At 38.0% G+C, this 27625-nt stretch overlaps 2 protein-coding genes and 1 non-coding gene across 4 annotated transcripts in view; 2 read left to right on the forward strand and 1 right to left on the reverse strand.

Annotated features, from left to right (window-relative positions):
• The first annotated feature begins 9218 nt into the window (after window positions 1-9218).
• Window positions 9219-13804, forward strand: LOC149847914 (cold-regulated 413 plasma membrane protein 2-like). The gene is made up of 4 exons (XM_090008774.1): window positions 9219-9554; window positions 10358-10465; window positions 10548-10618; window positions 13395-13804. Exons 1-4 carry the CDS (start codon window positions 9379-9381, stop codon window positions 13646-13648), a joined length of 609 nt encoding a protein of 202 aa, XP_089864900.1. The 5' UTR covers window positions 9219-9378; the 3' UTR covers window positions 13649-13804.
• A 2918-nt stretch (window positions 13805-16722) lies between these two features.
• On the forward strand, window positions 16723-16806 carry LOC149847915 (small nucleolar RNA SNOR75). The gene has a single exon (XR_016426599.1). It is a non-coding gene; the product is annotated as a small nucleolar RNA SNOR75 (small nucleolar RNA).
• A 3602-nt stretch (window positions 16807-20408) lies between these two features.
• LOC149847916 (exocyst complex component SEC3A-like) overlaps window positions 20409-27625 on the reverse strand; it is a 117930-nt gene continuing 110713 nt past the window's right edge. Inside the window, exons 23-25 of one of the 2 annotated variants that reach the window (XM_090008887.1) lie at window positions 21944-22009; window positions 21771-21860; window positions 20409-20867 (exon numbers count right to left, since the gene is read on the reverse strand). In XM_090008887.1, coding sequence (XP_089865013.1) covers window positions 20757-20867; window positions 21771-21860; window positions 21944-22009 — 267 coding nt within the window. In that variant the 3' untranslated portion in view covers window positions 20409-20756. Of the gene's footprint in view, window positions 20868-21770; window positions 21861-21943; window positions 22010-27625 lie in introns of those variants that run through there. The other variant, XR_016432390.1, reaches the window with a different exon arrangement.

Consider the following 27625-nt stretch of genomic DNA (forward strand, 5'->3'; position numbering starts at 1 on the left):
CCCCAGCGACATCTACAACAACTTCCCACCGACGCCCATTAAAAGGGAAACCAAAAGGGGGTAAACTCTATTTTTTTTTTTAATTATAAACAGAAATACAGACAGGACGTCGGGCAACCACCTGCGTCGGTGGTCCCGCCGACGAAGGAGGGTGATGCTGCTGGTGAAACCCCATAACCTGCCACTGTTCAACGGCGAAGGAGGGGAAACCCTCAACTGTTCCAGCTGAAGGCGGCGTTCGGCCGACGACGCCCCCTTCTCCTGACACAGCAATCACCGGCAGCCTGGCCACAATGTCGCCCCTAGACGACCTGCGGTTACCGACATCGGTGGCCAGCTGAAATGTCATCGACTACGATGACCCCCACACGATCGCCAGTGGCAAAAGCCGAGAAACAACGGTTCTTGTATGTTGTTGGTGACAACGACCCAAAGCAAACAGGTGATCGGCATGAAATACGTCGGCATCAACGAGCATAAACTGGACACTCCTGATGCACCCACATGCACAGTGGAATGTGCAGCATCGTGGGCTCATAACCCAATGTTGGCGTATTCACAAGATTAAAATTAAAATACAAAATACATACATACCAGTAGACTCCATGATCAATGCGATGTGAGTGTGCTTGGCATTCTCCTCAGCATATCAACGTCAACGATGAGCACAGACCTTCAAGTCAATGGTGAGCAGGACCTTAAACCCAATGACAATTACGGGCAATAGGCTAGAGGCTAATGGTTTTTGCTATACTAGTTATACAGTGAAGCCTTGAAAGATATGGGGTGGTTATTGAATGTGAACTCTTCTCATTTAGGTAACCTTTACCTTAATAACTCTTATTAGTGCCCACTAACAGCCGCACTAAACCTCATTAGTGTTAAAAGCGGGTTATACTGTAGGTTGGACCAAAACTCAAATATCCAACGTTCTTTGTCCGTTAATACATGTATATATGTTCATTAATATGCATCTGTTTTGTGACAGGCAATCATAATGTGGATGCTATTGAAATTCGTGTCTAAGTGAATAAATATCATGGTATGGCGCTGAATGCTACTCTTGATCTCACTCCATTCAGTCACATCGTTCCATGTGATATGAGTGGTTGTAAAGTTGGCAGCCCATTGGGATCTGCTCACTGTAATAATCCACATGGGCTAATAGATGCTACGCATGCATCTTTACTCTAGGAATCCTTTGAAGTCTTTGAAACTGCTTATACTGGATGAGACCATAGTGATAAAATATCGTGAGAGATTTACTAAAATCTCGCATTTTTTTGCTAAAATACTTAAAAAGTTAAAAACGTTTTTTTTTTTGCGAGATTTACAAAATCTCGTGAGAATATCGTTTGTGACTAAATCTCGCTAAAATATCACGAGATTTTGTAAATCTGGCAAAAAAAAATACTGCATATTTTGCCTCAGTTTTTTTAAATTTTTGTTGTTTTTTTGTTTGCCCCAGTTTCTGTTTTTTGTTTGCCCCTTTTCTTCCTTTTCTCTTATCAAATTGCCCCAGTTTCTGTTTATTACATGTAAAATTAATTGTGTAATTAGTTTGTTTTTATTTTATTTTTTTTTAGATTTTTTGAGAATTTATTTGATTTTTAATATTTTCACTAGAATTTGCCGAAAAAAACTCTAGAAATATTTAAAAAGTTGAAAATCTCCAGAGAAATTCTCAACCTAAAAATTGCCGTTTTAAACTTTTGTCACCAAGGATGTGACCAGCCCAGTCATTTTTCTGGCAAAAATGTGGGTGGCCGTAAAATGCCCCCAAAAAAGGACTGGGCTGGCGCTATCCGTCATGGCTGGTTCCAGCCTAACCAAATTTTAGCCATTAGCTGGCCGAAAAATGGCTGAAGAACATAAGATACAAAAAAATGGCTGTTTTTCAGCCACTTGCAGAGCTGAAAACAGTCATGATGGTGCTATTCAAGTTGGACAGTACTGACTGAACAAATTCTGACCATCGCCCAGTTGGAAAGTGTCCGGTGGTCAGATGTGATGCCTACGGTGGGGGAGGTGAGAAGTGATTTTGGTAAGAGGGCCCTCCCACTGTTTGCCAGATTTTCACATGAAAGACTTGCTGTTATGATACGAAACAGAAAAGAAGAAGGCGCAGATTTAATGTGGTTCAGTCTGTATAGGTTTACATCCACAAGGACGGCTACGCTACTCTAAAAAATGTTTATTGATGATCTTTACCGCTAGAGATACACGTTTTTTTATAGAGATGCATAGAGGATAGGATACACACATAATGGTAAGGAGAGGATAGGCATGCACAAAATGGTAAGGTATCCAACAAGATAAAGATATCTTGATAGATTTACAAGGTTTATCATAACAACCAATGTGAATCATGAGATATCAGGCTCAACCATTATAGAGCCATATTTTAATACTCCTCCTCAAGTGGGGCAAAGATTTCATAGCAGCCCCACTTGTTTATGATGTTTAAAAACTGATCGCGAGACAATCCTTTAGTCGATGCATCAACCAACTAGTTCGAACTTTCTGTAAATGGAGTTTGAATTTCACGGTTCTGAACCTTCTCACGAACATAATGGCATTCAATTTCAATATGTTTCGTTCGTTCGTGAAAAACAGGATTTGCGATTATATGAATTGCAGCTTGATTGTCGCAGTACATAGAGATTGGTAGCTTATTCTGGATTCCCAAATCCTTTAGCACCATTTTTGTCCACGTGATTTCACTTGTTGTTGAAGCCATAACTCGGTATTTTGCCTCTGCGCTGGATCGAGAAACCACATTCTATTTTTTGCTTTTCCAGGAAATCATATTTCCCCTTACAAAAATACAGTAGCCTGTAGTAGATCTTCTATCTTGAACATCCCCTGCCCAGTCTGCATCGGTGTATCCAACTATATCATAATGCCCAAATTTTTTGTACCATAAGCCTTGACCAGGTGCTCGTTTAAGATACTTCAAAATTCTCTTTACAACTTGAAGATCATTGTGTGTAGGAGCGTGCATAGCTTGACTTGCTTGGTTGATTGCGTAGGCTATATCAGGGTCAGTGACCGTAAGGTAGATAAGTCTTCCTATCAGTCGTTGATATATGTCCTTGTCTTCAATAAGCTCTCCCTTAAAGCCTGTCCGCCTTTTTCCCCGCTTCATGGAGTTTCAATAGCTTTAGCTCTAAGCTTGCTTGTCTCCTTAAGAATATCCAATGTATATTTTCTTTGAGATAAGAACGTGCCCCTTTTTTAGTATGCCAACTCAATCCCGAGAAAGTATTTTAACTTTCTCAGGTCTTTGATGTCAACACTCTATATAGATATTTCTTAGTGCTGGCAATTTCTTCCTTGTGATTTCCAGTTAGAACAATATCATCCACATACACCAAGACTACAGTGATATTAGGACCGACTTTTTTAATAAATAAAGTGTTGTCATTAGCACTTCAAAGGAAGCTCCTTTCTTCAAGAGCCGAGCTTAGCTTAGAGTACCATGCCCGTGGTGATTGTTTTAGACCATAAATGGCCTTTATCAACTTACACACGACATTGAGTTATCCTTCATGAGGATGCCCTAGAGGTAATTTCATATATACTGCTTCTTTAAGTTCTCCTTAGAGAAAAGCATTTTTAACGTCATGTTGGAACATATCCTATTCAAGGTTACAAGCCACCGAGAGAAGAGTTCTAAGGGTATTCATTTTTGCCATAAGAGCAAAAGTCTCGATGTAGTCAATTCCTTGAGTTTGGGTATATCCTTTAGCGACCAGATGGGCCTTGTACCTTTCAATTGTCTCATCACTCTTATATTTGATTTTGAAGACCCACCGACATCCAACAATTTTTTGTCCAATAGATCAAGAAACAATCTCCCCGGTTTGATTTTTGTGAAGGGTGTCTAACTCTTCTTCCATAGCTCTTGTCCACGTTTCTTGAGATTTTGCCTCCTGAAATGTGGTGGGTTCACGCTGATCAATTTGACTCAGATATGCAACATACCTTGGTGACACCTTATTATAGGATATGTGTTTTTCTATAGGATGGGCAACTGAATATGTAACAAAGTCTTGAAAATGAGTAGGAGGTCTTGAAGTCCGCTTAGACCTTCAAAGATGTGGTTCATGAATAGGGGCAGGGTCCTCTAGATTGGATTCAGCAGACTCATGCAAGTCTTCAGGAGATCTATGTGTAACAACGAAGTCATCCATGCTTCCCAAGTTGGGCAAGATTGGATTTCTATCTTGTATTCCATTTTCGTAATTTTGTTGTGGGAAGTATAACACTTTTTCATTGAAATTGACGTAATGTGAAATAATCATTTTTGACTCTTCGACATCAAAGCATTTATATCCTTTTTGAGTCATAGAGTAACCAAGAAATATGCATTTTTTTGCACGAAGACTGAGCTTATCATGGTGACGGGGTGAAATCCACACAAACACTTCGCATCCAAAAGTGCGTAAGTGTTCCATTTTAATTTTTCTTCCTTTCGAAATCTCTAGGGGAGACTTTTCTTGAAGGTTTTTTTAGGGCAGCCTATTTATCAAGTAGTAGGTTGTCAAGATAGCTTCATTCCAAAAAAAAAAATTAGGGACATTACTTTGAATCATAATAGCACGAGTGACTTCAAGGAGGTGACGATTTTTTCTTTCCGCAACTTCATTTTGTTGAGGTGTTTCAACACATGTGGTTTGATGATCAATGCCATGAGCCTTCTCAAATTCATCAAAAGCCTGATTTTTGTATTCTTTCTCATTATCTGTTCGAAGAGCTTTGACTTTGACGTCAAATTGAGTTTCCACAAACTTGTAGAACTCTTTAAAAATAATCAAAGCTTTATCTTTAGATTTCATGAGGTAGATCCGTGTGCATTTTGAAAAATCATCAATAAAAGTAATATAGTATTTGACACCACCATTAGAAAGTATATGATCTGGTCCCCAAACATCAGAATGAAATAGCTGGAAAGGTTTATTAGAGAGTTTTTCAGCTAATGAAAAAGGTAATCTACTGAGTTTTGCATACTGACAAACATCACATAAGGTAGCATCAAACTCGACTTCGGGAATAAGAGCCTTTAAAGCCTTTTTTGATGGATGCCCAAGACGATGGTGCCACAATTCTCCACTACACTTTTCCGCAATCATGAAGGCTTTATGATTCTGATTTTCATTCAAAAAATAAAGACCATTAACGCACTTTCCTTCACCAATCGTCCTCCCAGTATGTCGATCTTGAAAGACAACATTAGTTAGAGAAAAAAACATATTGCAATCTATAGCCTTGGTGATTGGAGATACCGACAGAAGATTATAGGCTAATGTGGGTATAATAAGAGCTTTGCTGAGTCCATAACCAAAAAAGTTTTTAAGACCAAAACCACTAATTTTGATTTTGGATATATCGGCTAAGAAAACAAAATTGTTGATGATCAAACTTTCATTATGTAAACCAAACTTATTATTCATCATATGTTGAGAAGCATCAGAATCTATAATCCATTGAGAGTTAGAATTTATACTTGAAGGATCAGATTGAGAGACATTCTCAACGGTCGCTGATGCTGCCATATTGTTGTCGGTTTTTCCAAGAGATTGGAGTAGATGCGTTAGGCTTTCAATAGTAAGTGGCGTTCCTCTGGATTCTTTTTCTCTCCACATGGCTGTGAGATCATCTTGATTTTTGGTTCTCTGTTGCTCAATTGACACCCGATAAGCCTCACAATTTTTGTTTTTTATATTTTCTGGCTTTCCGACAAGAAACCAACAGCTTCTGCGGGTATGCCCCATTTTTTTACAATGAGTGCATTTAACTCATTTCCTCCGGTTTTTGTTGTTGGGAAATTGTTGCCTTGATTCATTCTTACTTATCATGAAGGCATTTTTTTCTGGTGCCTCAGAGCTATCCATATTGTCTTCTGAGTTCATTACACGCCTTCGGGCTTCTTCTCTCATAATTAATGAGCAAACTGTGTTTAACGATGGTAACACTTGAGTCATCAAAATTTGACTTCTCAAATTTTCGTACTCGGTCCCAAGAAAGCCAACATTTGAAAATTTTTGTTCTCTCTAATTTTGATCATCTAACGGATTACTAAAATTTATGGTGTATGAGTCCAACTCATCCCATAAACTTTTGATTTCACATAGAATTCACTAAATGTGGTATGACTGTTTTTTTTAAGGTTGCATAATTCTTGGGTTATTTGAAACATTCTAGCAATATTGTATTGTTCTCCGAACATTCCTTTAGCAGCCTCTCATATTTCATCAGCCGTATTTAAGAACAAAAAACCATTTGTGATCTTAGGCTCCATGAAATTAAGTAACCATGACATTACAAGATGGTTATTTGATTATCATTCTTCATATGTCGGGTCACTTACATCGGGCCTCATTTTCTTTCCTCATTTTGCTGCTTAGAAATAAAGTAGCAGCTTTGGACCATTATAAGTAATTGAAACTATTTAGAGGCACATTCGTGATTTTGAGATTTGGACTGACCTGTTCTTGAATCATAATTTTTTGAGGATCGGTCTGGCTTCCATTGTTGCTTGCGTTTGCCATAATGTCGCCCGATCTTCACCCTTAGCAACCTGGCTCTGATACCATGTTATGAAATAAAACAGAAAATATGAAGAAGGCGCAGATTTAACGTGGTTATATACCTACATCCACGAAGACGGCTAAGCCACTCTAAAAAATGTTTATTGATGATCTTTACATTTAGAAATACACGGTTTTTATAGAGGTGCATAGAGGAGAGGATAGGCACACACATAATGGTAAGAAGAGGATAGGCATGCACAAAATGGTAAGGTATCCAGCAAGATAAATATATCTTGCTGGATTTACCGGGTTTATCATAACAACCAATGTGAATCACGAGATATCAGGCTCAACCGTTATAGAGCCGTATTTTAACACTTGCCCTCCGTAGTAAACCAGGTTTTGAAAAAAAAACTGGTCTACAAAAGTCAGGTTCTATGTTATGGCATCCAAAGTTCCAAAAAGATGATAATAGAATCGGGTTTACCTCTTCTTGTAACTTGGTTTTCACTAAAAAAACATTGTCCTCTAAAAGGGACAGTTTACATTCTGAATATTTTTTTGAGAGGAATCTCCTCTGAATATAGTTGAAGCTCAGTTTCAAGATGGAATAGACATGCTGTCAAAGGGAATGCGCTTCCTTGGGGAAGCTTGTAACTTTGATGGATTTGTTTTCTTGAGCTGCAGAAAAGCCAAGGGAGTGGGCCCAAATGGATTTTCCCTAAAGGATGAGGGGCTTATCCCTCAAGTGGGTGATGGGTACCACACTTTTGTAATTAGTCCATTATGATATTTATATGCATATTCATGTCTTCCACATGCCCTGTGGCTTGAGGTAAGTCCAATAAACAGTAGATCTGGCTTTTAGAATATGATACGCTCTATTTATAATAAATTCAATAGAAAAGAATGTGTACCAAGGTAGAGCAGCATCCAACATACCATGGCTAAGCTATGTATTCATCCGTTCATTTTGAAATCTTCACATGTCGTTATCAAAGTGATTTTTTTTATAGGCCACTTATACAACCCTAACATTAGGTTTTGAACTTCAATGTCTCAACTCTCAACACCAGACAAGTGGAGCCTCCGTTGGTAGGACCCTATAAAAGATGCTGAGTTTAATCATGGTGTTTGTCATCATTCATTGCATGAATGAACAGCTTCAGGGTGACCTTGCTCTGAACTAATCTGCACTCAATAAAAAGTAGTTTGGTTTTTCACTTTAACCCCATCACAGTAAAGGAACGAGAGAGCTTTTGGCTTCACTTTAAATGTTAACATGAAAGGCAAATTGCCTCTGAATAATGTTTTTTTCTTTTTTTTGAACGGTCATCAGTTATTATTCAGTGTATGACTGGGTTTTGAACCTGTAACGTCCCACAACAAGGAGACTGCACAGACAGATCCTACCAACCAGGAGCTCTGTTGGTAGCTCTCAATAATGTTAGCATGATAGACGATACCCTTTTTTATTTATATATATATATATATATATATATATATATATATATATATATATATATATATATATATATATATATATATTTGGGGTGGAAAGCTAAGCATGAGGATAGCCCACGTGGGATGACATGATTTTGGGATTGGCATGTGTGACCGAACCAAATAATGGCGATATAAATGATAAATGGGTCCGGTTAGAGCTGTCAAGTTGGACATCCAATGAATCCCAACCTTATCAAAGAATACATATTCTTTAAGATCAGGGCTCAGCAATTATGTAATTGGGTTCGATCAGGTCGGACCCAATCTTCATGTAAAGGTGGACAAATATAGACCTAAGAACCACATCCAACTACTTACTTATGGTAGGTCTAACAAAAGAGCTCAGCTCAAAATCCTATTGAGTCCTGCCAACAAGAGTTCGGATCGAGTGCAATATGATTGCACAAAAATTTGTGCATTAAGCACCCCCAACACCCTCTATCTTGGGGTGCTTAATGCACAAATTTTTGTGCAATCCTATTGCACCTGATCTTTTTACTACCAACAAGGTTAGCATTACTGAATGTATTTTACCTAACTGACCTTACTCGGCTTGAGCTCATTGAGTACATCCTTGTCACCCACGACTCGAGAGTCTCACCAAGTAGAAACGAACCCACCACCCCCTCTTCTCATCACCAAAAGCATATTGGCTGGCTTCACATTGGTAAAACCCTTGAGGTCTCTTCGGCTAAATGGGGAATACACCCAGCTTCGACCTTGCAGCAAGAAATGCCACCAGTGAATTTCAAACTTGTGACGTCCTGTCAACTTGGTGACATTCACAAGTCGCCTCTACCAGCTGGTATTCTTTAGCCCAGGCTAGTCTTACCACAAGTACAAGCCAAACATGAATACCAAGAGTTGGGCTCATCTACTAATTCCACAGCCTGAAACGGGCTGGCCGATTGGACCCGTTTCCAGGCTTAGCTCGGGACAAAGGCTAAAAGGACCCACCACCCATTTGGAATGGTGGGACCATCTAGCCTGGGATAATTCGGCTGCACCCATCATACATCAGCAAGGCCCTCATGCCAGGCTTGCTCGCCTTCACCATCGTCATCATGCCGGAAAAGCTGGCCCACGTCATGCTTGTGGACACGTGTCAGTTGACTTCAACGGCCAGAAAAAAATGCCGGGAGATCACCCGCCACTCCCGTTTTACAGAGTCGGTCTTTAACGGTTTTTTCTTCTTCCCGTCTTTTGCGCGTCTGCGACCAACCTCTTCTTTTTCACTTGCTGCCTAGGAATCCATTCTCTCTCTCTCTCTCTCTCTCTCTCTCTCTCTCTCTTTTGGTGGGGAGGCTGCTGCTTCTTTGGTTGCAAGGGAAATAAGATGGCGAGGATGGAGTTCCTGAAGATGAAGACGGACAGAGCGAACGAGGAGTTGATCGATTCGGATCTGAGGGAGCTGGCGGTGGCGGCCCGGAGGCTGGCGAGGCACGCCGTTTCCCTCGGCAGCCTCGGACTCGGGACCTCCATTCTCAAATGGATCGCTACCGTCGCTGCAATGTGAGTTTATCCCATTCTAAAATCTTTTGATGGTTTTGTTTTTTTTACTTTTTTTCCCCTGTTTTGGGTGTTTGGGGTCGTCGATTTTGTCGGTTTTGGTTTTTTTCGTAGCTGGTATTGGTGAATTGGATGGGAATCGGGTCTGTTTTGTACATGGAAGTGTTATTTGAAATATGTTTTCTCAATTGTTGGTTTCTTTCTTAGGTTTTGGTTTTCTTGTATTTTGGTATCGAAGCTTTGGTTATCAATTTTTTTTTTTGTGTTCTTTTTCTTGTTATTTGAAAGCAGAATTGTTGGATGGGTTCTGTTAGAACGGTTGTGATTTTTTTTTAGGATTTGGAGGTGGTTGATGTGTTATGTAAGACGATTTGGTTTAATTTGACCAGATCTAGGAGTGAAAGAGCTAGAGCTCTGAAAGTTTTCTTTCTGGGGGAGAAAATTTGGGTATTCTGATTTTACAAATTTTTTGTCCGAAATTGCAGTTTCCTTCTGGATTTTGGCAGGTAATCAGCTATTTGAGTGAAATATGAAAACTTGAGAAACCAAGTGGATAGTTCCCTATTATTGATTTGTTACAAGGGAATTTATAACCCTTACTTGGATATTTATAATTGATTATGTGTTTATGTGACAAAATTTCAAGCCTATCTAAGCACATTTGGTGAAATCGTATTCATAGAACTGGGGCTGTTGTCCTGAGCCAAATTTCATCGTACCTATTGGATGAAGCACAGGAATGATACATCATAAAATTTGCCTTTGACGAGTGATGAATCTGAATTCATGTTCTGCTTCCATTTCAGATATTTGCTGATATTGGATCGGACCAATTGGAGGACTAACATGTTGACGTCACTGTTGGTTCCATACATCTTCTTCTCGCTTCCATCAGTCTTGTTCTCCATTCTAAGGTGATGAGCGCTCTTCTCGGTGTTTTCTTTTTTGCACTCATCTTGTCAATTCGGCAATCATAATACGTATTCATTGTTGCAGCGGGCAGGTCGGAAGATGGATAGCATTCATTGCTGTTGTTTTGCGACTATTCTTTCCACGACGTTTCCCAGGTATATCTTTTGATAATGTTGAAATATTTCTTTACCTATTTATGTGGTTAATGTTTGATTGCTTAAGTTTCTGCACCTTGAAGTAGACAGCTACATTTTATCTATAAATGCAGATATGCATGCCATTTGCAGAGATAAACGATCTTTTTTTTTCCTATTCTCTGAGATCTGTATCATGTTTCTCTAGATAGGACTTACAGTCTCCATCAAGGTTGTAAGTAGTGTATCATAACCCACATTGATCGGGCCCAAAGTAAGAAACATATTGTATCATAAAAAATCATAAATTTCACTAAAATGATCTTTAAAAATCTAAAATAAATCTGAAAAAAAAAACATAGAATACAAGAACACAATATATTTATATAATAAGATTAATTAAACATAAATGTCATTAAACATTTAACAGCACTCATTGCACAAAACATTTAACATTTAACAACACAATACATTTAACTAAACATAGATTTCAGAAATATGTCTATATATAAAAGTCATCTTTACTATCAAACTTCAGCTTAATGATTTCCTTTGTTTATTGCATCATTCATGTGTCATCTTCATCTTTTGAATCAAGGACCACATTTGGTGATTTTTCTCTCACTTGCATGTACTCGTGCATTTCTTTTATCATCTTCTATAAGACTAGTAAGAAGCTCAACACGAATATCAGAAGGAATGCGATGTGTACATAATTTCACAATGTAGTTGTTATACAATCCTCCATGCATTACAAAACCACAAAAGTTATACTTCACTATTCCTTTCAAATATATCTCTAAGTCAACTGGTGTACAATATTTCAATATAAGGTAATTTGAGAGGCATTCTCTAAGACCATCCTTCATCGACCTCCTAGAACACTAATTACAAAATATAATCACTACAAAGATGTAAAACAATGTTCAATAATACACTTAGGAAATTTTTACTTTAACCCACTTTCTTAAGTGAAAAATGTCAGAAATGCACTCTTACTTGAGCAAATTACAAAAGCCATCTCCCTTGCGCATGGATCGGCTCTCAAATTGCTCTCACGACTCCTAGAGTGTATGAATACCCCTCTAATGACCTCTACACAAACGAGGAAGACGGCCCTCAAGAGGTCTTTAAAACCCCAAAAATAAAAAATATGATTCAGCTCTTTTTAAAGTACATCGAAAGTGTATCGTACGATACACCTTGTATTGTACAATGCGGTATGATATAGGGTTGTATCATACAATACACTCGATATGGATACGATACACACTCGTATCACAATATGAGTGTGTATCGTATAATTAGACTAAATAGTAATGCTATGTATTGTACGATACGATATGATACAATACTTACAACATTGGTTTCCATGCATACTTTTTCATTGTTTATGTCCACCTATTTTGGTATTTCACCATGAATGTCTACAAATGAAATTCTTGTGTTAATTCCAATAAACAATTGAGAAATTGGGGGGATTGAATTTGTATGACTATTACATCATGGATTCCATTTGACTGTGTTAAATGTTTTGACTTGTTTCTCTTTGTTTAACTGGCAAGAAGGAAGAGAAATCATCATTTGCAAATGGAGGAATCCTATTGAAAGGATCCATAGTGATTGTATTCACTCACATAGACAAACCTGTGAACTTTCTTATGGTCCTTAAAAGTCTCTTATGGAAAATTCCATTATTACTGGTGCCTTTCTCATTTCCTTATTTATTCTTGTTTTATGTGCAGATTGTGTTCCTAGTTTGATAGTTTTTTATGTATTTTCAGTCAGTTCTGAACTAAGCATGTCATTCTTCCTCAAAGTATATTTCAGTTCATCATAGGGTTCTAAGGATATGAAATTTCTCCAATTCTGTCTTCAGACAATTCATGCATACAAGAGCACATTTAAAACATTGGCAATGTTATGCAATAAGCATAACTATTTTCGAGTAGCTAGATGATATAGTGAGTTGAAGCACTGTTAGGGTTATACGCTGGTTGAAGGTTAAGCCTTAGATTTGTGAGGCTTCATCTTATGCATCAATAAAATCATGTGTTAGCATCTGCTAGCTTATGATGCCCATCTGTTTAAGGCATAGTGCTTGTAGTTACGACAAAATTTTCTTGAATCCTCTGTTTTGTCAAAAACAGGACTCGATTGACTTTCCAAATCAAGATTTAATTGATCTATGGATCTGTTGTTTCAAATAAGAAAGGCCTCTGTCTTGTGTGGAAAATTTAGCCTTCTGTGTTTCTTGATTTTGGTGAGATTATTGACAAAGGCTTGGGTTGGCTTGCCTTTATTCATGGAGTATTTCTTTCCTTCAGGAAGAAACAGTAACTTGAATTTTTTTTCCTGTGAGTTGGATGGAACAGAAACTTGAATAAAAGATATGTTTACAAGGGAAAGTTCATCTTTTATTTTTGACATTTCCCTTCATCCGTATGGTTTGAAACATTGCACCCTTGGATCCAACATCAATGCCTTTCTTGATTAGGAGAACATCCAAGTTTGGCTGGGCAAGACATGGTTTATGCTATGATGCATAGGCTTGAATTATCAGTGTCATAGATAACCAAGATTCATCCTGCTAGTTTGTCTGCCAGAAATATGCTGCTTAAACAGAATCTTGAGGGAAAACCTCAGATTTATGATCTGCAATAACAAGTTCCGTATTTCATAGGCTAGTAGTTAAAGAAGAAGAGCAAGAAATGAGGAAAAAATACAAAAAACCACTTTGCTTTCTTTTATGATCAGTCCAGTACCATTAACCTCAAGCATCTTTTTAATGCCGCAGATTGGTTGGAGATGCCAGGATCACTAATTCTGATCCTCGTGGTCGCACCCAGCTTCTTTGCTCACACATTAAGAGACGGTGTTGTTGGAGTGGTCATATGTCTCATAATAGGTGCATACCTTCTTCAAGAGCACATCAGGGCAACTGGTGGATTCAGAAACTCATTTACTCAGAACCATGGAATCTCTAACACGCTAGGCATCATAGTTTTACTGGTCTATCCCCTCTGGCGCTTGGTGGTGCTTTTTGTTTAATTCCTATTTGATCCTGCTATTTTTAATTTATGGTTTGTTAATTGATATTATCTTGCATACGGCCCGTTTACATTATTGTTCCATACTCACTGTGTTGAGATTAGGATTTCTTAAAATGACCATGTTAATCTTAGTTATTTAAGATTATTGTCTCCTGTATATAATTCTTCTTCTCCTTCTGGTTTTAGGTGATTTCAAGAGTGTCATCTTGCATGCATGAGTTCCTCATGTAGAGAACCAAGTCACCAGGTCGAAAAGGTTAACTGGGGAACAGAGTTTTTTAACTCTATGTTGATATAGATTTAAATATTTGGTGAGTCAAATTCTTTGAGAGACTAGTTTACTACACAGTGTAACTTTAACCAAGTCTCTGCTTCAGCCAATTGAGTTTCAGGCCAGCCAACCAAGTCTGACCCACAGGCTCGATAGAGTATAGGGCGGATTGCAAATCACTAGTATTTCAATACTTGTTTGATTCAACTTACTCTTGATGGTCTCAGCCAAGTGATGGCGGACTTGGCCAACTAGGTACATCCTGCAGCACTTGACCCCGTCTAATTTAATTTCTGAACCACCCCCAACTGAGAACATGTGTGTAGTCGGAGTCGAATGTCGTTGATCCAAGATGTCTTTAAAGCTGTAGGCCTCCTGGTACCTTTAGGGTCTGTTTGCATGTCACGGAAGAGGAAGCCGTGGCACCTCTTCCACGGTTTCCTCTTCTGCGGATTTGGAATCACACCCCCCCCCCCCCCAACCGGAACTGTTTCCACAGAAAAGGAGGGTCCAGAGTGTATTTTGGGCTCCTTTTCCACACGAAAACAGTTTCGTGTGTTTGTTTTGCCACTGTGGGCCCTGCGGAAACCCATGCTGGTCGATGTGTTTCCGCGGAAAGCTGGGGTTTTCTGTGACATGCAAATGGGTCCTTAGGTTGGTGGGATTTAAAGCACATACCATGGGATACAGCCCAACTCCAGCAAAAGTTTGGACGAAATGTTCTTGAGTCTTGACCCATACCTGAGGTTAAGATGCAATTTCCCATATTTTGGGGAATATGGCTTTTGAACTTCATGTGTCTCACTATTAGGGCTGTCAATTGGTCAGATCTGAAGTCCGGTGCCTGACTAACCCAGATCCAGGTTGTGGGATATATGCAAAATGAGAATTATATCTGATTGGTTTGGGAGTAATGGTCCAGATCCAATTGAGTTCAGGTTTGGGTTTGACATGCACAAAAAAAAATGTTATGGTTGGGTACAGGATCCAGCTTTTTTAATGAATACGTGTATGCAGCAATAACATGAAACGGGCTTTCAATTTTGAGCTGAACATTTTTTTTTATATTTACATGTAAAAACCGCCTCCAGGAACTGAGACCTAGGTCACTGTCCTGGCAGTGTAAAACTCCGTGGGCTTACCCCTTGCCCTCAGGGAGTCGCCACTCTTCGGCTTGCTTAAGAGGTGATGCCCATGAGATTTGAACCTAGACTGCCTGCCTAGCAGCCTAAGCCCCATGGGGCAATTTTGGGCGGAACATGCTATTAATCCTTCCCACTTCTTCTTTGTTCAAGCTGGTTAGTCTCTGAGGTAAGTCCACTTCTCCATCGTCCATAATGCATGGTATGTCCCATAATAACTCGAAAACATGTAAATATCACACAGACCTGAGCTAGCTAAAGCTGCTTATCCTTAGCTTTATATCTTTGGTTACCATTATCTTTTGTCTTTTTTCACCAAGCATCTTCCATAATATATAAAAAAATAAAATTCCTAGAGTATCGCTTAAATTTGTGAACATTGGTCATTGTTCAAATCCTCAAGCTGCTTGGTTTGAACTTTTCAAGTTTTTATCCACAAACTTTTGGTTCAAAGCATCATCGTTGAATTTATCTGTTAAGCAGAGTGATTGTGCCAATAAAGAATAATTCATGTTAATTTTGGCTATATTTTTAGTAGGGATTTTGACTTGTTGAGGCTCTTTTTCTTTTTAAGGTGTTGTATATTTCTTATTATAATATTTTTTTTTAGGAAGCAAATTGCCTCATCTTTCTTTCTTCTTGGAAGGATCATTGCAACGGGAGACTGAACCATTTCTTGATACATATCAATCAATGGACAAATTACACTCTTTGCATTTTTAAATAATGATGTTTTTTTTTTAATCAATGAGGCAATTTCATAAAACTTTGCATAGTTTGCTTCAATTCCAAAAATTGAGTTAGGATCAACCTCCTCTTTTTTCACGACTCCATTTTTAAAAAATTTAAAACTATGAATTTGTCCTTGTTTAACCATGACCCTCTTGATCTTGTGATTGCCATCTCTCATTTCAAAACAAATTTTCTTAGTTGGCTAGGTTGTATATAAGTTAGACCTTGTTCTAGCTTAAGTGGTCAAGGGGGGGTTCATTACTTTTGAGGACAGAGTTCAAGGAGTCCATTGGTCCCATCCATTAGTAGGGGATGTAAACGTGATGGTTTGCGTCAAATGTCCAACCAACCTGATTCTCTCAAGTTGGTTTTCGTAAAGAGTTTCAGGTATGATGAGTTAATCAGGTTGGATTCAGTTTTATGTTTTCACATCCGAATCCAACTCTGGATCAAGCCAAACCCATTTAGCTAATCAAATGCAGGTTGGATGAAGGCATTTTTCATATGACCACGAATCCAAGTATTCTACACCAAGTTATATTGGACCCAAATCTGACCCGGGTTCAACTTGTTTACATAGAAATCCATACCCAACGTCCTTGCACACAATCACATAAATTTCGAAGTTGGTTAAAGTATTGGAGCCTTAGGCTGGGTCCGAGTCCTCTAAGGTCTAGCAGTTAAAAAGTTGGGTTTGAACTTTTGAAGGACAGTTTTCACCAGTAGGGTAAAAAGGGTGTTTTAGTCCTTTCCCCAAGGTAAACCCTAGAACGGTAGAACCTACCCTATAAAATGCGTTTCTTTGAGTGGTAGGCTGAGAGAGCCTCTGTGCGGGGCTCGCATGACACTCTCATTTTGGCTGTTGTGGTTTCTATGTAATCATTTTATCATCTTTGAGTTGTGAGTTTTGTAATCAGGGCTTTCCTTTCTCCATGATGAGCAAAAATGATGACGAGTCTGAACTCCATTCTCTCTTTTTGTGATGTTTACTGAGGCATTTGTCTGAGAGAGAGTGGAAATCCCATCAACTCCTCCACCCCATCCTTCCTTTTCTCCGTTTAACAAAAATTGCATCTTTCCTTATGCTATTTTTTTCCTTCTGTTTTTTCTTTAAATTGTGGTTCATCCTATCATGGGTTGGGATGCACATACATTGCTTTTGTTGGTTTCCATTGTTTTCATCATGTTCTGACTATTTGGTTTAATGGGTAGCGAGATGGAATGGTTTTGGATTGTAAATTTTGTAGTTTGAAAAAGCCCAGGAGCCTCAGTTATTACCTTGGCTGAAAGAATTATTGTTTTTTCAATTTTTGTAGTTCCTGTTTTGGTCGGTAAGAAACAAGTTTTTTTTTATGAAGATTTTTTTTTCTGATGAAGTGAAACAAGTTATTTCTTACTAGTAAATCTCTCTCTCACTCTCTCATATCCTTCCAACTAATGGATGTGGGTCGGATTACTGAAGGAAGCAGCGATGATGAGAAGATTTTCAGTCTTTATACCATGACGGAAGACACATGATTTTCTTCAAGCACTTTTGAGCTGTATTCTGTGCCATATCCACCTGCACCATGCTTATGGTTTTCATTTAATATTTGTTTTTTTGGATAAAAAATCATTACTTTATTTATTTAAATGATATTTCTGCTTCTGCCTAGATTTTAATGTTTTTTTTGCTGTTGTTATCATTGATGACGTAATACGGTATCTTTCGTCTGGTTTTATCCTTGACTTATACTCTTATATTATAATTTTAATGAATTATGATTCTTTAATTTGTTTATCTGGATGGTTTTTGTTTACTATTTATAAATAAACAGACTACTGAGTTGTAATTCATTAGTTTTGTTTATTTCGATGGTTTTGTTTTCTTTTGCCTAGATTTTAATGTGTTTTTTTCTTGTTATCATTAATGACTTTATGATATATTTTGTCTCGTTATCCTTGTCTTTTTATATTGATGATTATTATGATTCTGATGAATGATTGATTGCGAACAGGCTTAAATAAGGGAAAATTTTCTTCTGTTTTATTTTCGGAAGTGTCCCGTAAAGCATCTTTTCCCCAACAAAATATAAAAAAAATCCTTCCATTAATCAGTGATTGAGTATAAGGTTGATGAACAGAGCCACAAGAAAAAGTAATCAGGCGTTGAGATGAAGACGCCTGATCATGGCTTTAAGAGGTGGGCCACGCAGATGTGGGGTAGATTTTTTTTGGGGGGTAAATTGTATATGCCTACACACTAGTCTCAGCAATTTCAATAACAACATTAAATCTAGAATAGAAATTACACCTTGTGATTTTTTTTTGAAGGAAAGAGTAAACTATATTTTATGAATTCAGAAAGAGTGCATAGCTTAGGGCGATGAGTTATTGGCCCCCAGCTTTACAAGAAGAGAGAAGGGCAACCGACGAAGATAGGACAAATCCATTAGAGGTCGATCACCGGCCACTTTAGTTCAACCATGTGAAAAACATCAGATAAAATGTCAACAAGTAGCGAAGAAATTGAGCTAGAACGGCCCTTGAAAGTTCTAGCGTTGCGCTCCCTCCAAACTGCCCACCAAGCGGAGAACAACCAGCATCGCCAAATGAAAAACCACCCGCTGCCCCTGGGTGGCAGACCTGTGCTCTGAGAAGAAGGTCCCTTGCTAAGGACACCCGATGTACAGAGCCATATTACAAATATTGAAGATAATTTAAAAATTATCATGAATTTATCACAAAACTGTATAATCCTAATAAAAATAACGAAAATTTCAAAGTATAAATTAGCTTTGACTATTATATTCATGAAGCATCATGATTGTATTGTGATTTTTTTCGTATTTTAATATTTTTACATTATACATGCACTTTTTAATTTTCAAGCACATTTATATTATTTTCCTGAGATTTTCCCAAACAATCCAAAAATGCCTTTATTGGGTGGGATATTCCATTATTTCTTGCTGAGAATATCTCGTTCCCAAGATTTGTGACATTGCGTATCACCACTTTCAAATATATTTGGCAAATTTGAAGAGCCATATTACAAATACCATGCAGCTTGCCCATGAAAGAAAAAGGATAGCAAAATTGCCCCATGTCAGTTAGGCTCTCAATGTGCTCTGTCTGATCGCAAGGCCTGGCTTTATATTTTCCAGATTCTTGTTTGACATGGATACCAACCTGTCTTGTTTATGTTCAGGATGATGGGGCTTACTCAAGAAGGTTTAGCACACAGACACACACAAACCACCTCTCTCTCTCTCTCTCTCTCTCTCTCTCTCGTCGGTCAAGATGGATATGTGATTCAAACCCCAGACCCCTCAGTTAAGGAGTTATATCCATGCAATCAGCTCAACAAACCCCCACTAGATCTTATTAGTGACTATTTTGATTTCAAATAGCGATTCAAATCAATATCTCAAAAAATCAAAAATATTGGAACCCGTTAAAAGATCCAAACTTGGAACCAGCAACAGATGACTCAATCTTTCTTATATAGCACATGCATCCTACTTTTCACCAATAAATTGATTGTCAGTGTAGTGAGATAAAAAAACCCAATGTCGTATTGTTGCGAATTGGCTTGAATCGGCCAATTCGTATTGTATTGTCAGAAATTCGGTAAAAAAACTGATCTGAACTGACTTATTTTAAATTAAATAAAAAAGGTCAAAAACAGTTTTAATATTATTTAATATTCTTGTGACACGTGTCCTTTTGTGGTTGAAAGTTGGTCAATTCAGATAGATTCAGGGTCAGACACTAATATTACAACATTATAAAAAACAACCGACTGATACAACTATTATCACTATCATTTTCAAGTTCAAATACCTATAGTGCCAACAAAAAACCTGTGAAATGTATCTGAAGACAGAAAAGGATCCATTAAATCCACCTTGAAACAATAAAAGACCAGACGTACAACAGCACAATGACTGTTCTCGGATAATGCTGAACGAATAAAGCTTGTTATTTTTAACTTGAGACTTGCACGCAATCATATTTCATGACCATTGTTTGTCTTCAAGATGGAGTCACTCCTTGATTTAAAATAAAAATCCCTGGTGATACTCACTTAAAAAAAAAGACAATTTTTTTTACTTTATATAACAAGGAATAAATATTGGTCAACTAATCATTTCAAGGACCAATAGAGCAAACAGTGTTTGCGAGCCATTCGGAGAAGTATACATAAAACTGAGATTTGCACGAGTACCACATAAAATCTCAAGTTCAATAATAAAAAACGTGTTGCACCCTTTTTTTTCCTCAAAAAAAAAAAAAAAAATCAAATTTGCAGTAGTTGCAAAAGCAGAGGCCCATGAACTTGCTCATGTTCCATTTTGGCACCTCACACAAACCTTTATAATTCTTTCCATCAAGTGGAGAAAAAAATTCTCTCCTAAACAAGCTCGCATAACGTAATATCATAACCAAACAACCTCATGTTCTTGCAGATTGGTTACTTTTCTTTACTGTTACATTGTTATATCTGGTCCGAGTTAAGTGGCTAATCGTGAGTTCGTAAAGCTTTGCTATTTTTCTAGATCTCTAAGCAGCATCTGCGAAGGCAAAGAGAAGAGCAACAAAAAATGAGAAAAACAGAAAGGCATCAACAATTGTAAAAAAATTATTTCTCTTGAAACAATTGGAAACGAAGATGATATAGTCTTACAAGGAGGCACACCCATTGCAAATGCTCACACAACTGGACTTCTGGCAACCTGGGGGTTCGCTTACTGAAAGAATCAATGTCTATTTACAAAGACAAAACCTAACATAGAGTCTTCTATTTGCAGAAAATGAAAAATACAAAATAGCAAAATCACCCAAACATCTACAATAGCCTGATAATTAGAAAAAGGAAAACAATGAAGCCGAGTGAAAAGTGTGCATGGAGATTAAACTCTTTTTGGAGCAAAAGATGCAACCTCCATGCCGTGTAAGTGTGAAAAACCGAATGGCTTCTACATTGAGGCAAGCATCTCTTTCATCTCTGCAACTGATGGCATGGTTTCAGTGGTATAAATCTTGGCAATTAATGCAGCAAAGCCTTCATATTTTTCAAGGAATTCCTTCTGCAAGAAGAGAAAATTCCAAGTCATCCACATGCAGTCTGGTCTACTCAGCACATAGGTCATAGAAAATGATGACCATTCTCAACGGAGTCATCCATTCTGCACCTTTAACGGAGAACATTCCTCCAGAAATGAACAAAAAAACATGATGACATGCACAACTGTAGAGAGTTGAGACATACTTTCATTTAAAATGAAAAAGAACCCAACTTTTAATATACGTATTATGCATATAATAATTATGTCGAAGAATCAGCACCCGAAAGTACCTACATCAATGTGAGTATGCTGGACCATTTTTAAGTACAACTGAAAAAACCATTATCCAAAGTACAAAATTAAAGCAACAAATACATAAGACCGCATATTTGTATCACAGAATATGCAGTTAACTTATGAAACTATACCTAGGACTCCAGAGAGAAGGCTAATCAGACCAAGTGGAAGCAAAACCTGTGAACTGCGCCCCATACTTGACCTCATTGTCTTTGATAAAAATCTGTATGAGTGGGACTGGAGGTCTTAACAAAGTCAATAGACAGGTCTGCAAAATCCTAAGTTTAAATGGCTGACTTGAAGATACAGGCATTACAGTTGCAAGCAAAGATAGGAACTTATTTGTCAATTTTCCATAGGCAGTAGCTGAAAAAAGACAGTATATTTTCACAATTCAAACAATCCCACAGCTATGGTTCAAGTGCAATTTGAAAGGCCATTCCTTCACCGTCACAATTTGCATCAACTGCTGGACTCAACAGAAATGTGAAGTCAAACAGCTCAAAATTAGACAAGATGTCTGCTCAGCCAAATGAAGCAGATCATAGGCAACTTAGAGAATAGAAGTTCACTTGGTTATTATCCGTAGGTTGTTTCCCGAGTATGTAAGCACTGTTCCATACAAACCTTGCATTTATCCCATAATGAAGGCATCAGCTCCTCTGATGTTAAGTTTTTCTGCAGTCTTTTGAACATGGTGATGATGGATTTGTCCATCTGAAATAGGAAAATGTGTTATGCAAGCAAATCCATGTCAAACATAAATCAAATGATGGATCAGTTGAACATGTTCAACTTACCATAGGTAGAGTGGCTTTCAACACCTTCCGCAGATCCATTTTCGATAGTCCAATTTGGAAAGGTATCTGCAAGCAAATGTTATCAGTGAGTACTTAATGTCTTAAGTGATTGAGCCATGAAAGATATCTGAATAGTCACATTTTTGCAAAATGAGGAAATTTTGTAAGCTTTACATTTGTGACAGATCAAACAAAAGTAGCTATGAACGGAGTGCTAGCAACAGAAAAAGTAACAGATTCAGACTAAGGAATACACAAGCCCGTGGTCACAAATAATTGTGAATTGAATCAGATTCGGCCATCAACTTAAGCAAACGATATGTCTATTTAGGAATGGTCATGGATCAAGCATAGACTCAGCCAATGAAAATACTGTGTGGTTCAATAAAAAGAAACACAAGAGATTGCCAACAATGGCGTAAGCTAAATATCACAGTGGATATATCTTGTCTGACAATCAGCTATCGATATTAATTTATTTCTTCCACTCTTGTGTTAAAGCCGACTAGTCATCATTCCAAAACAAATAGCTGATATTGAAGCATTCAACTACATAAGACAGGTGGTTAAACGGGCATGGTTAGTTTTTGTCCAGTGCCAGTAATGATTAACTGATACTTTTATGAAGTCCTAGACTGTAGCCAGATTGAACGCTTCTAGGCAAACCTGTCACATGGACACACTTAAAAGGACACCGGATACGTTAATTCTTCTGCAGTTCTCCATTAAGAATGATATATAAGAGGACACAACACGTGCGTAAATTGAAGTATCTCTGTGACATAGAGGCAAACTCTTAAATCTGAATTTTGAGGCATCTAGAGCATAAAGGGAAGCAACCTCTTCTCTTATGACCACAATCAGCAAATCTCAACATTCACAAATCACAAGTTTGCAGGTTTCTGCAGGTTTTCTATGCTGTATTGATATCCTTGGACTCCATCATGACAATGCAACTCCAAGATTCTAAGGTAGCAGCTGTACTTATAAAAAGGTCATTTCTGCTTGTTCATTTTAAATGTTTAAAATCATGTATGAATATTTTGTTTTCTATCTGTATGCTGAATCATCATAAATAGAAACATAAATCACTCTCATTTTAAACACAGTGGAGGCCTATTTATTTCTTTTCTATATCTATTCCATTTAAAGAGACTGTTCCCAATTCTTGGAGATCTCTGGTGTTGGCCATCTCCTCTATCCTACACTTTGGCACTGCCACCATCTCCTCTTGTACTGCCCTGCACACTGGCAGCTCCATGACGGTGGATTTCATGAGCATCATGGATTTCATGGCTGCCACCATCTCCAGTGGTTGGATCCCCTCTTGGTGAAGGACCTCTGCTTGTTGATGGACATGGAGGAGGAAGCCACAAAGATGGTTGCTAATGGTGGCAGCAGGGAAGAGAAGGATCTGCTGGCAAAGAACATCCTCACAGACATAGGGGTTGGGGAGGATTGGAGGTGAAGAAAGCTTCCAACTGTTGAACCAGGGAGTGTAGGTGAAGATGAAGTTGAAGAAGATCAGTGAATTCCTAAAACTAGTTAAAGTTTCATGATGATCAAGCCGGGGGAGACAGAGTGGTCTACATGCATCCCTCAGGCAGTGATTGAGGCAAGGCCATTGGCAGCCGCTGCCAGGGAGAAGGTGAAGAAGAACTGTTTGTGCACAATAAATAAAAGTACCACCAAAACAGGGCCTAAATTTATATTATATCTGTATGACACCATAAAGCTAAAACCACTAGTGTCCACTTGAAAGACAAATGTCTGGGCCTATGAACATTTATTTGTTTTGCAACAACAACAACAACTACGCCTTCATCCCAAAACAATTGGGGTCCGCGATATGAACCAAACAACATACACCATGGCACATTTTCTTGAATTGATCTCATAAGCTCATCCATCACTATAGCAAATAGGAAAGGGCTTAATGCAGATCCTTGATGTAACCCAACCGTTATAGAAAAATTGGTTGTCACCCCTCCACAAGTGCGGACATTGGTTACTACTCTTTCGTACATATCTTTAATTATACTAATGTACTTGAGAGAAACACAATTCTTCATCATTGTCCACCAGAGAACATCCTTAGGTACTCTATCGTATGTCTTCTCCAAATCGATAAAAACCATATGCAAATCTTTGTTCCGCTCTCTATATCTCTCAATAAGTTGTCTAAGAAGATGTATAGCTTGCATAGCTGATCTTCCAGGCATAAAACCAAATTGATTCTCCGATATCATGACAACCTTTCTCAACCTATACTCAATCACCCTCTCCCAAAGTTTCATAATATGACTCATGAGTTTTATACCACGATAGTTTGTGCAATCTTGTATATCACCCTTATTCTTATATAGAGGCACCAAAGTACTCTTCCTTCACTCATTAGGCATCTTATTTGTCCGCCAAATCTTGTTAAAAAAATTTGTCAACAATTCTAAACCTTTCTCACCCAAGCATTTTCAAGCCTCGATAGGTATACCATCTGGGCCAACTGCCCTTCTTGATTTTATTTTCTTCAAAGCCTCTACAATTTCTTTCTTTTGAATCTTGCACATGAAGTCATGATTCATCTTATGAAAAGGAATTGAGAAGTCTCCAAGATCCTGAGCATGACTTCCATTAAATAGCTTATCAAAATAATCTTTCCATCTCTCTTTAATCTCCTCATCTTTGACTAAAACCCTTTGTGTTTCATCTTTGATACATCTAACCATACCTAGATCCCTCGATTTCCTCTCTCTCATCTTTGCAAGCCTATAAATATACTTCTCGCCCTCTTTGGTATCCAACTTGTCATAAACTCCCTTATATACCTTATCCCTCGCATTTCGAACTACTTTTTTAGCTTCCTTCTTTGTTATCATATACTTCTCCAAATTCTCATTATCACGACTCTTAGATTTCTATAACACTCTCTTTTAACCTTAATAGCTAATTTGACATCCTCGTTCCACCATGATGTATCCTCATCTAGCGGTGCACCGCCTTTAGACTCACCCAATACCTCCTTAGCCACCTTTCTCATGCCACCCGCTATCTTATTCCACATTGATTCTGAATCCTCCTCGAGACACCAATCAGCTTCCTTAACTACCTGCTCTACAAACATTCCTTGTTTAGCTCCTTTTAGTGCCCGCCACTTAATTCTAGGATCTATCCTATGTCTATCCCTTTTGCGACATTTCTAATTCTAAGATCTAAAATTAAGACTCTATGTTGTGTAGCTACATTTTCTCCCGGTATAACCTTACAATTGATGCAACAACCCCTATCTCTCTTTCTAAGTAAAAAAAAATCTATCTGACTCGTATTAACCCCACTTTTAAATGTTACTAGGTGAGACTCCCTCTTCCTAAACCAAGTGTTTGCTAAGATCATATCATAGGACAAACCAAAATCTAAAATCCTTTCTCAACTTTCGTTTCTTTCTCCTATACCATAGCCTTCATGGATACTCTCAAATCAATCCCTACTAATGCCTACATGTCCATTAAGGTCACCGCCGATGAAAAGCTTTTCTCCATAAGATATCCCTTGTACTACTCCATCTAAATCTTTCCAAAATTGACGCTTAATGGAATCATCTAAACCTACTTGAGGTGCATAAACACTAATAATATCCGTACCTAATACTAATTTAATAAGTAAAATCCTATCACCCTTCCTACGGACCTCAACTACATTATTTATAAACTCACGACTAATAACAATCCCTACTCCATTCCTATTCCTATTTATTCCTGTATACCAAATCTTATATCCCTAAGGTTCTATCACTTTTGCTTTCTCACCTACCCATTTGGTCTCTTGTAGACATAAAATATCCATCTTTCTCCTACACATAACATCTACTAACTCTACCAACTTACCAGTTAAAGACCCTATGTTCCAAGTGGCTAACCTAATTTTATGGTCTTGAAATATCTTCTTTACCCCCACTTGTCCAACAAAGTGAGGGAACCCTTGCCTATTTGACACCACACCCGGGCGCCGGTGTGACGCGTCGCTTCTGGGCGACGACCTAGCAACCCTTGCCCATTTATCACTGCCTCCGGGCCTATAGAGTACAGTGTGTTGCTCAGTAGGGAACACCCAACGAAATTCTCATATTGGTTCATATTCATAGGGTGTGACTAATACAACATAAATAGACATGGTTAGATTTAACAAAAAAAAAACTAATGAAAGAAGTGTTGCTTATAACTGGAGAAAACTGATGTGAAAGAAAAAGACAACTGGTATCTGATGTCTTACATGCTCCACTTACATTTCACCGTCCTTATTACCAAGATAGACTGTCATGTGCAGCATCCAATGAAAAAGTGGAAAGCATGATTGAACAACAGTATGATGGGACTTTTTTTCTTTGTATACACCTTATGTACAGTAGATATGGGTAAAGGGTACACAGGGTATGACATGGGAATTCTTAAAAGTTTGGGCATGGGGTATGGCTTCCTGCCACCAAAAAGTTACATCACCCATTATGAACACTTCAATACAGCAGTTGCAGGGTTTTTTTATTGATCTGAACCAAAGATTAGTTCATCATTGCTTACTTACTAAAAAACATGCTTTGAGTTGAATTGACTAATGAAAAAACTTGAATATTTTATAATCTAGTCTTAGGGGCGTTTGTATGGCACGGTAACACTGTCCATGCACAAAATAGCGAGAGTGTTACACAGCAGAAACAAAGCCAGACCACTCCCGTCGGACTTTGTTTCTGCTGTAAACTGGGATGGAGAACAGAAACTTGTGGAGAGGTGGAGAGCTTTCCTCGCAGAGATTGTTTCTAGTGTTTGTGTGCACCACACATTCTTGCTATGGAAAGGGGGGATTTTCTGTGACATAAATGCACCCTTGGTTCAATATCAACCATTAAATTCTTATCCCTCTAGAAACCACATGACATTAAATATCTAATCTACTACATCGTTTCTACCAAGTAATCTGTGATAAACACATCTAACAGTTTAGATCAAGCAAAAAAAACTTGCAATTATGTTTGAAGGGTCCTAACAAGTGACCTAATTCTTTGGTGGTAGGATTAGGGATGTAAATGTGTCAGCTTCAGGTCTGAACTGGCCATTGCCAAATCTAGTAACCAGATCTAGCCTAAACAGAGTCGGATTTGTTTTTGTCATTTGTCAAAAAAAATTGTAACATATGACATGAGGATGGGCGGATGGTTAGCTTAGCAGGTTAGAAGACGCTGTCTCCCCCACGTGTCGTGAGTTCAAATCTCACCGGAATCTTTTTTTTTTTTAATAATGGCAAGCATCCAAACAGATTACAGTCCTATCCGAATCTGACTCTGAATGCAATTGGACTCAGCCATCAAGGACCGAATCCGACTCAATTGCTTATCTGATTCAGCATTTTTTTACCAAACCTGGCTAAACGGGTTCAGGTTGGTTAGATATCCAACCCAAACCTGCACAGATGATCCCCGCTCTCATATATATATATATATATATAAAATCACAAGCACACAAGATTAGAACTAGTGTTTGTGGGTCATAAATAGTCTTCAGTAGCATTTTGTAAAATAGCTAAAAAACAGGGAATTTTGTAAATCTTGGCATTTTTATCCTTAAAGAAAAGAAGGGGTCTCTCTCTCTAAAAAAATGTAAAATTCAGATCTTGATCTCGGATTTAAATTGGGTT

Source organism: Nuphar pumila, chromosome 1 (assembly GCF_984573655.1).
Source record: "Nuphar pumila chromosome 1, dmNupPumi1.hap1.1, whole genome shotgun sequence".
NCBI lineage: Eukaryota > Viridiplantae > Streptophyta > Magnoliopsida > Nymphaeales > Nymphaeaceae > Nuphar > Nuphar pumila.